The 11,437-nt window shown below is 29.3% G+C and overlaps 1 protein-coding gene across 1 annotated transcript; it reads right to left on the bottom strand.

Moving 5' to 3' along the window:
• Window positions 1-5,937: 5,937 nt before the first annotated feature.
• Window positions 5,938-10,134, bottom strand: LOC137831623 (cysteine-rich receptor-like protein kinase 2). Its single transcript, XM_068639374.2, has 8 exons — window positions 9,713-10,134; window positions 8,045-8,436; window positions 7,766-7,879; window positions 7,427-7,554; window positions 7,105-7,318; window positions 6,769-7,000; window positions 6,485-6,638; window positions 5,938-6,393 (listed from the first exon to the last, which is right to left on the bottom strand). The coding sequence occupies exons 1-8, from the start codon at window positions 10,084-10,086 to the stop codon at window positions 6,079-6,081; spliced, it is 1,923 nt and encodes a 640-aa protein (XP_068495475.1). The 5' UTR covers window positions 10,087-10,134; the 3' UTR covers window positions 5,938-6,078.
• Window positions 10,135-11,437: the final 1,303 nt, after the last annotated feature.

Below are 11,437 nucleotides of genomic sequence, written 5' to 3'. Positions count from 1 at the left end.
TCCATAACTATTTCTATTTTAATTTTTGTTAGAAAAAAAGACAAGAGCTTTTTTTTCATATTATGAAGACTTAGCACGACTTGCTTGACAAGTTGAAATAAAAAGTCATTTAGTAAAACGTTACTTAATAAACGCGTTAGGGTGTTTGAATTTTCCTTGTTAGACTATGTCCATGTTTATGAAAATCAATCAATCTCAAAAATAGGAGATCCAAGGCTTTTAACATGATAATAATATTTATTAATAATTAATTCATGTTATTATAATAATGATCGAATAGCATGAAAAACAATAAAGGTGTATACACTTCAATTTGAATAAACTCATTATCTAATCTAATAATTCATTTGATGGGGTTGAGTAAAGTTTCTGTATTTTTTTTTGGTTAGATCTAAACTAATTAATATTTATTGAGTTGAATTACAATTTTTTTTTAAAATATGTTTATTAAAAATTGTAATTTTCAATTTTTTTATTTTTTTATTTTTTTAAATAAATTATATATTTTTTGTAGATAAAATTAGAAGAAAAAAAACTTCTAGTTACAAATTAAATATCAAAACTGAAATAAACTAAAAGTATCAAATAACTAAATTATTTATTGAATAATATATTAAAGTATTTACGGTCAACTATAATTAAACTAGATCTTATAAGCACATGATTTCTAACTAATAAAGAGTCATCGGATATGTTAGAAGAAATTTGTTTACATGTACAAATTAAATTAATATATACGAAAACATCTTGATTGATAAATTTGGTTGAATAGTCCTAGTCATCTTACTATTTACATAAATAGTAAAAAAAAAATCTTAAAAAGACTATGAATAGTGACATTTAATAGAAATCCGTTGTAGAAAGAAGTGTGGCAGCATTTTTGTGATAACACTGATAAATAACGATAATTGACTTTTAACCGATGTTAATGAAGATTTGAGGCAAAATAACAATAATTACAATAAAGAACCGTCATTAATGAGGAGTTAGTAATGACGGTTAAGTGAAAAATTGTTATTAAAAGCTCGAAAATTAACCTTAAAGCTCATTCCACGCTCTCATTCATTCTTCATCTCATCCGTGCCTCTCTCCCTCTTCACTACACTCAACGCAGCGCTCTCCACCAACGACCTACCCCCTCTGCGCCCCAAGCTCTCTTCTCGCGCCTCTCTCCCTTTCCACCATAGAGAACGTCGCTCCTCTACGCGTGCATCTCTTGTCTTTTCTCCTTCACGCATCTCTCCTCCATGCGTACAAGCAGCTGTCTCCATCATTAACCATTTCCCACGCCGTCAGCACCTCCACACGCTGTCAGGACGTCCGCACCTCTCAGACATCCTTTTCACGACGCTAGATCTCCACACATAAGTTTGAAGTATTTTAAATTTTTTAATTAAATATTTGAATGTATGTGTTGATTACTTAGTAGTTTAGGGTTTGTGGGAACTTCATTTTGTGGATATTTGATGAAGGAGTACTGACATTGAAGAGAATAGTGATAGATTTGGAGTTGCCAAAAATTAGTGCGAAAAAACTTCAAATTGTCATAACTTTTGATTGAGAAGTCGGTTGGAGACGTTTAGAAAATGAAAGTTGCTCGAAAGGAGGTAACGAATCATGTGGCCAATTTCTGAAGAGGATTAGGGTCCACCAAAATTCCAAAAATCCGCCTTTTACTATTATTTTTTATTTTTTAAGTATTATTTACGTATTTTTCAAGTATTTTAAGGTTTTAGTTCCTACACTTTCACTTGTCAGAAAATTCTAAAATTTTACATCATGTTTCCTAGTTTAAATTAGAGTTTTATCAAACCATTATGATTATATTGCATTCACAAATTTTTTACTCATAATGTTATGTATTCTAACATGAAATCTTATTATTTCAGTGTTTATTTTGAATATAACATGTTAAGTGGGAGGGAAAGTGCAAATGTGAAAAAACCTAAAAGTATTTAAAGTATATTTTTTACTCATTTTAATAATGTGTCTAATTTATTCATTTAATAACATTTATTTCCACTTGCACTACAATAAACAATCTGGAAATTATGAGTATGATTATTATGTTATGCAGTGGATGTCGACTATTGTGCGAGCTAAAATTGATAGAGAGATTGGGATTAGGTAATTCCTCAATACAAAAACGCTTTAAAATTTGGGGTTTAGAATTACATAGAACTCTTTAGAATGTTATGTACTAATTTATTGTATGTAGACTTTCATATTTAAATTATGATATTACATACATTATTATTCGAAAATTTGATATTTTATGCAGAATTAGAATATATATAATAGTAAATATTTTTTTTAAAAAATACATTTATAACAACAATTCCAACCTTCTTTAAAAGTTTGATTTTTAGGATTATTAGGACCGTTCCAATCTAGAATCATCGTTATAAATACATTTTTTTTATTTTCATTTATTTTGACAGAATAATGATAATTTTTTACACGTGTCTTTAATGTGGTTTAATAACGACGATTTCAAATATGTCATTATAAACAGTTGATTTATAACGACACCCATAATAACGACGGTTCCATAATCGTCTTTATATATCTTTTTTAATCGTTGTTAAAGCATTGTTTTTTTACATAGAAGCACATTAATGTCATAAATAATGTATAGGCTTTTGGGTTAAACTTCATTAAAAAAATTATTGATCCATGTCTTAAAAAGGGTAAGAAAAATATTCATAACTTCATTAAATAACTAATTAATTGAAGAATTAAATAACAAGTAAGAATAAAACATAATCACAATTTTATTAGTTATGGATAGATATATCCAGACAGATAATTAAAATTTTCTTATTTATCAACTATCAGAATAAGAGAATTGAGTTTTTGGAATTTTATTTGTTGACAATTTCTTGAGCAGCATTACAAATCTCCTCAAGGTTTGAAGTTGAGCTGATAAATATAATATTGTTCATGATGTAATAAATAGACCATATAATAGTCATCCACATGAATTTTCATAATTTGGAATAGGTGTTTATAGCAAAGTTTTGATATGCAAAGATGATATCAATTTATTTATTACATAATTTCCAAATTTTCCAACACAATAAAAATAATAGGTGTTGTACTAATTTACATCCTTAATTCCTAGATCTCCATTTCTTTAGGTTTGCTTATTGTTAAGCCATGACATTTTCTTTTGTTGTGATTCAAACCTCATAAAAATTGTCTTTGTATTTTTTAATTTCTTTCATTATAACTATTGGGACTTTGAAAAAAGATAAGAAAAATAAAAATAAAATTATAATTATGATTATGATGGAATTATTAAACAAGCTTTGGTAGCAAAGGTTAAATATCTTCCTTTCCAACGACTTTTATTTTTATTTTATTTTATGGATCATGCTATCCCATATTATGATATTCCTAGTATTTTCACCTATTACTATTCCTGGTATGTAAAAGATATTTTCATTGTGTTACACTTCATGATTTCCACATACCTTTCCTTTTTTTTTTTCACTAACCCTAATCCCACTCATTCTATTCATGATTGCCACATACCTTTGCATTTTTTTCACAAACCCTAATCACACTCATTCTACTCTTATTGAAGTTCAAGGCGAAATTAATTGAAAGCATCTCAATATCGCCCTTACTTTTGAAAATTAAATTTGCAGAAGTTTTTGCATGATAAGAAATATGTATGTATGTTTTTTTGAGCTTATGCGATAAGGAGATATTACATAAAAAAAATGGTATAAGAAAGAAGGCAGAGGATGATCACTACAAGAAAATCATGAAATAGAAACTAATAATTAGTTGTTATAGTGACTAAATTAAAGACGATTTTAGAGACTAAAAATATTTTTGGTTTCTAAATTAGTTTTTATTATTGTTAAATGGTTTCTAAATTAGTATCTAATTAGCAACCAAGGTTTTTGCTACCAAATTTAGAATCTAAATAATTGGTAGTTAAAACTTTGGTAGCTAATTAGATACCAATTTAGAAACTATTTAACAATAATATATAGAAACTATTTAACAATAATATATAGAAACTAATTTAGAAACCAATTTATTTTAAATGGTCTTTAATTTAATCACTATAGCAACTAATTATTTTTTTTTTCTAAAATTGGTTTCTATTTCATAACTTTTACAATCAATTTGGCCAAAGTTAACACGCAGACTCTATTTTCAGAAAAATCACTCTTTTTCTATTTCTCTCTTTTGTATATCTTTTAAGTTGTGTCTCTTACAATTAATAAAACAACCTTTTAATAGGCATTAAGAAGCTATTCTAAAATTTAAAATAATAAAATCTTATGATGATTATAAAACCCAACTAACAACTCTTGGTTCTTTCATCTATCTATGAACTCTCATTCTTTCATTTTTCACTAACTTTTAAATTTAAAATCCACAAAATAGCATTTAAAATTTATTCAACAGAGCTCCCCGTAAACTTAAATGTTGGTACCATTTATCATGTGAATCATCATCTTCTTGTATTATATACTTATATATTTTATTCAAAAGAAAATAGAGCATGGATTGCATATCTTGAGGTAAACTTGAAGTTGAAGCATTTTACTACTGTTTTTTTATGCTCTAGTTTCTAGTTATCTTTCTAGTCAAGATTTATCTTTCACCAATTTGTGACTTTAGTTATTTGTTCTGACAGTATGAAAACAATTCTTTTGAATTGTTGGGTTACAGAGGTGTAACTAGTAAGACTGAGCTAGTAAGAAATTATCACTTATGATCTTTTATCGGATTATGTTCATTCCCTTAAATAAGTCAGGTAGGCTTTCTTCGAATTTTGTTATCACAGTTTTTGTCCCTGTCTTTATTACGGAGTTGCTTGGTAGCAACATACATCATGCATGAATTGAGAATCACAGCATTTGCTTTGCAGACTTACAGATAATGAAATTCATGCAATCAGCTTCTGTGTGACTTCATCTCCTGGTGTATTTTGTGATCATACTTTTGCTACTCAAATTTATTCTTATCTTAGTTCTATCTCACTTATGTTCATCTGATATTTCTCTTTCTTTGCCCCTCCCATCAAGGAACAGAAGGAATGGTAATATATACAATTAATCTTAGAGAAATTAAATACACGTAGAACTGAACAGATGTTAACCAAGACTCTGTAAATTGCTTCTTTTGTTGATCGTTTCCAATTGTCCATCTATTATGAATTGATTAAATTTTTGGTCATGAGCATCCTCATTTTCTAGAATTATAGCTTATAATACTTTGTCGAGTTTGATTACTTCTGCTACCTCTTGAAATGCGTGATGCATTATTGAATTCTATTATAAACTTGATGCTATGATTAATTATGAGATCTTGTATATTCAATGATGTCTTGTTTTGTTACTTTTATTTTTCTTAATTTCCTACACATAATCTATTGGTGAAAGTAGGCAGTAAAACACATACTGATAATCATTGAATATTATGGATATAAAATCGAGGTCATTTTTATCATTCCCTTATTTCATGTTATCATCTATTGCCACCGAACTTCAAAATCTAGAACTACTATTTTTTGCCACTGTTTTTGTGATAAGTGAGTGATATGCAATGAATGGTAGCATGAATTCTTAGTTCTATGCTGACATACATTTTTATTGTTACAGGGAAGGAAATGTACTGCTTATCCGGCTGTGAAGCTTAATGTGGTTTTGTCAGGAGCAACATGGCTGGAGCCGGACCCTATAAGCCGCTGCTTCACTGATGAAAATCTGGTTACTGGAGCTGCATGGCCAGGGAACCCTGAGTTCATTTCTCAGTTGATCACACTCCTTGGTATTCAAGTATCTTTCTAGCTGCACTTTGTGATGTGTTTAATTACCAGTGAAAAAAAGATTGGCAGTTTCTATAAGCATTTTGTATCAAATATTATAAATATATGGATGCGTTTTACTGTACTGTAATTGAAGGACCTATAAATCAACAGCACAGTAGTCCCTAATTAACATCACAAGTTCTACCTTGAACTATTGATAAACAACTGGAATGAGAGCAATCGTTGTCTACTTTATTATTGGTTCAAGTTCGTCAAGATCCTTTACTGCATTGGTTCCAAAGTCACCGTGCTGATAGAACAGAAATTGAGGCAGTGGCATTAGATGAAGAGCCACTGGTTGAGCTAGACTTGCTTTCCCGAGTCTTCATATTCGTTGCAACAAACACAGGCATAGTTGGTCGCAGGTGCTCCACTAAGCTCTTGCTTTTGAGTAGCACTACTATTTCAGACATTGTTGGTCTCGTTGCAGCTGATGCCTGAGTGCACAACAGGGCAATTTCTATAATTTTCTTAACATCTTCTGCATCATACTCATTAGGCTCTATGGCCTTGTCCACCAGCTCTAAGTGCGTGCCTCTCTCATACAGTTTCCATGTCTGTTAAATGAAAATCAAATGTCTCATTCAAACATTAAAATGTGTCGACAAAACCAACAGTTTCTAGTTCTACTTATAGCAACTTGCTTACTCGTTGAAGTAGGTATTCATGACCATCCTCGTCACCCTTCACATCAGTGCTCTTTTGACCACTAATGATTTCTAGTACTACAATACCATAACTGTAGGTATCAGCCTTCTCGGATAATTGACCATGTATTGCATACTCAGGTGCTGTGTATCCCCTGACAAGTGTATCATAAGTTATTAAAACATGACTCAGAAATATATCTTGTAAGATTTTACCACATCAGATTTTAGTTGTCCCTTTTGCTACGACTTGATGCTGTAAAAGTTCAAGTGAATTTGACTTACAATGTTCCTGCAAATCTTGTGCTAAGATGGGAACGATCCTCTGGCAGAAGCCTGGCCAATCCAAAATCAGCAATTTTGGGTTGGAGATCATCATCCAAGAGGATATTAGAAGTCTTGATATCTCTATGTATGATGGACACGTGGAATTCCTCATGTAGATATGCCAGTCCTCTTGCTGTGCCTAAAATTATATCATAGCGTTGTTTCCAACTCAGGGAACCTTTTCTATTACCTGTTTATTTGCCAAGTAAGATTGTTGCCAAGATAGTAAAGAAAAGGAATAAATATGTGTAAAGAAAATGGAATTTGTATCAGTGTTTGAGATGAATTATGTACCGAATAAGAATTTGTCAAGACTGCTATTTGCCATATACTCATAAACCAGGATTCTCTCTTGACTTTTGCTGCAACAACCAAGAAGTCTAACTAGATTCCGATGATGAACATTACTTATAAGCTTCACTTCACCTTCAAAATCATCCTCCATCTTGCTTGATTTCCCCAAAACTAGTTTTTTTACGGCAACAACTTTTCCATTTTTCAGAGTACCCTGTTAAAAATAGTTTGTATGACTGAAAAGGGAAACTGTATTTTCTTCTGGTTTTGGATATATCTGAGCTAGGGTATTTTTGTTTTGAAAAATACAACATAAATTTACCTTGTATACATCACCAAAACCTCCTTCTCCAAGTTTGTTTTCAGCACTGAATTTTTTGGTTGCAGCTTTCAAATCATTATACTTGTAGTTAACTGGACCTTTCAACTCTGTTGCTCCCAATATGTCACCTGCTACAATCATGAAAGGATTAGGAAACAGAATAAGCAAGTTACAATAACAGATATATTGCATAGGAAAAAAAAAGATGTTGATGAACAAATAAGTATTTTTCGTTCGTACTATTGTCAATACATCTTCTATTTAAAAAAACATTAGAAATGCAAACTAAGAACAAATTATCCCAAGCATTACATTGAAGACTTTTCCACATTTACGTACCTCTAGGAACCCTCTTTGGTTTTGTAAACCATAGCCATGCAAACAACACACAGAGGAGAACAACAAATCCTCCAACACTGCCACCAATTATAGCCCACTTCTTGCTTGAATCTCCTACAATACAGTAAAAAGTTTATATCAGCTCCATAATTGTATTCGGGCAGTCACACAAAAATCAAATATGTTTTTATTAGGCTCTTTATTTTTATTTTCAGAAATTCATATTGAAAATGGTTAAAACAATTAAAAGATGTAAGCTATTTGTTTTAAAAATTGTACCTTGTTTTAAAAAGGGTGCAATATCAATGGTTTGATTATCAGCAAAGAAAGGTGTGGTGGAGTATCTCATGAAACAGCCAGCATCATATGCTCTTCCCTCTGTTTTGGGAAGACAACTTTGTAAGTTGTTGTATCCAACTTGCATGCAACTCAGACATTTATCCTCAGTTGCAGTTTCAACACACTGTGCAACAGCATAAATTGCACTACCACCAGCCACCTCTGTCTTAGTAGCTGCATAAAACCTTTTGGTTTTTGGTGTTGCTCTTTGGATATCCCAAATAACTTGTTGTCCAACTGATATAAAACCAGTGGCATTTGAAGTGATGTTTCCACATGATACACCATTGCCAACTTCATTTGTCTGGTCGAAGAACCTCTCGCTCTCATACCTACATCATCACATTTTCATAATATCCAACATTAAAGTTAATGCTCAAATCATCAACTTGGCCTCATACTAATGTTTAAAACTAAACACTTTCATAATCAACTTTTATACTTTCATCTTATTGCAAACTCTTAAACTAGATAAAGATGTTAACTTATCATGTTTTTTTTTTTAAATTATACCATGATAATTTTCCATTGATAGATAGAGTATTTCTTTTATTCTGACTCCAGCATTAATGCAAAACAATTGACATATATATGAAAACTGAATCATGGGAAGATGGTTTTTTATTTTTCTCAAATAGTCTTTGACTATTGTGTTGCCTGGCCTAAAAAAACTAATGTTGGATTATTATTATTGTGTTATAAGGTCTAATGGGATTTTGATGGAAATTTTTTGTTAAAAGAGATAAAACTAATTAATGTGATATATGTTAATGGTTGTCATATATATATATATATGGATTTCATTTATTTATTTGATCTATATAATAAAGGTTAAATTCAAATTAAAATATTTTTCATTTATTTTATTTTTTTACTGTATTTTGTATCTTGCTGTATTATTTTTAAAGATAATGATATATTAACAACTTCAATCTATTATACAACAACATTACCATTCTTAATACTATTATTTTAATATTTTTACATATTAATTAATAATAAATTTACTCTTTATTATATATATATATATATTTATTTTTAAATTCACCACATCAAAAATTTATACAACTCTTTTTGGAGTTGTCAATGTCAAAAGTATCATTTTCCATTGAAAAAAAATTGAAGTTTATTTTTCACAAAGTGCTGATGTAAAAAGTGAATTATATATTTTAACATAAATATTATAAAATTAACAACTTTGTCATACATTAGTTTTTTATTGAATAATAATATAAAATTTTATATTACAAAGGCATTTAAATTAAATTCTATCATTATTATATATTTCTTGAACATTTTTTAGTTCAAATTGAGATGAAGTTGTATCATTCAAATATATATATATATATATATAAAATATGAATAATTATATTGTATTTTTATTGTTTAATTTTGAAAAAAATATATATAATAGATAATTATAATTTAATAGTAGATCGTCGAAAATGATCATGGATGATGTTTAACATGTGAACTCGTTTGATAATAAGCTTGAGACGTGTGCATATAACATGTAAGTTTTTGTGAAAAGACGTGAGCGATGCAGAGAACTTCTTAATGCATATATTAATAACTTTGGCTGTTCTTGAAACCGTGGATGATATGTACCTGAGGAAGCAACCGTCGTAGATGACTCTGGCGCCGTTGGCGGCGGAGCAGTTGCGGATTTGGGTTGAGGCGGTGTTGAAGCAAGAAAGACAATCATTGTTGGAGAGATAGTTTCTGCATTGAAACATAACAAAGGTGAGAACATCTCCTGTGGCTTGCTGTGTTGTGCCAAAGTGCTTGCTGTCATTTATAATATCTCCTCTAAGCTCTGAAAATGTTGCGTTGATATTGGCATGGAAACTCTGCAAGTTGGTAGCGTTGTATGTGCTGCACCCACTGTTTATCATACGTGTCTGTGGATCACCCGTTGCACCATGTTCTACAATATTGCTCCACAACATCATAGTTAAGACAATTAGCTTTAGTTCAAACATGATGTTGTGTCTGGTTTCAGAGAGAATGAACAACAATGCTGTTCACATATGTATATGACTTGGCACGTATATGTTAAGCAGATAGAGACAGTGAAGAAAGAGAACTCCATAGTACGTCCAAGAGATCGAGGATGATGTTTTTATTATATATTTATAGTCAAAATGTCAAATACACCAAATATTAGAGGAAATAACCAAATTATGTTTTATAACAAAAGATAACAATAATTGATAAAATAATTTATTATTATTATTATTATTGTTTTATCTCAAATCGGAATGATTAAGAAATAATATCATTAAAGTGATATGTATTTTTATTTATCTTAACAAATGTTAGTGGTGATTTAGAAAATTATATATTAGTGATAGCTAGAAAGGTTTTTATTTTATATATTGTGTGGACATAATTTATAATTTATATAGAAATGTGAGTATGAGAGGCGTGAAATTTTACATATATTAGGAAAATTATTCACTAATTAAGTAAAAGTCAAAATTGATGATAGCATCTACATTTTGACTACGGTTTCTAGAGTCAATGCTCATTTTTTGGTCCTCCATTGTCATTATACCAAGCACACTAAATTCTTTTAGGAAAATATTTCTTTAATACACAATGTGGAGTAGTATACACTTCATCCTTCTCCTATAATAATTATAATTATAATTACTACTCATATTATTTTTTAATATTTTATGCTAATAAATTTGTTTGGTAGTAATAATATTATATTATACTCAATAAAATCATCAAATAGAAACTAATTTTATTGACAAAAATAATTAGTTACTATTGTAACTAAATTAGAGACTATCTTAGATACTAAAATAAATAGGTTTCTAAATTAGTTTCTATTATTAACTACCAATTATTTAGATTATAAATGATTCTAAATTTGGTAGAAAAAACTTTGGTAGTTAATTATATACAAATTTAGAAATCATTTAATAATAATAGAAACTAATTTAGACCAAAAGTTTTTTAGTTTCTAAAATTGTCTTTAATTTAGTCACTATAGTAAATAATTATTTTTGGTCAAATTGATTTTTATGTTATTATTTTCTTATAATGACTTAGGTATAAATCCATAACTATTTGTATTTAAGTTTTGTTAAACAAAACGACAAGACCTTTTTTTTCATATTAAGACAAAACTTAGCACAACTTGCTTGACAAGTTGAAATAAAAAGTCATTTAGAAAAAAGTTACTTAATAAATGCATTAGGCTGTTTGAATTTTCTTTGTTAGACTATGTCCATGTTTATGAAAATCAACCAGTCTCAAAAATAGGAGATCCAAGGCTTTTAACATGATAATAATATTTATTAATAATGAATTCGTATTATT

Source organism: Phaseolus vulgaris, chromosome 6 (genome assembly GCF_051622355.1).
Source record: "Phaseolus vulgaris cultivar YP4 chromosome 6, ASM5162235v1, whole genome shotgun sequence".
In the NCBI taxonomy this organism is placed as follows: domain Eukaryota; kingdom Viridiplantae; phylum Streptophyta; class Magnoliopsida; order Fabales; family Fabaceae; genus Phaseolus; species Phaseolus vulgaris.
This window is presented reverse-complemented; position numbering and strand designations above follow the sequence as displayed.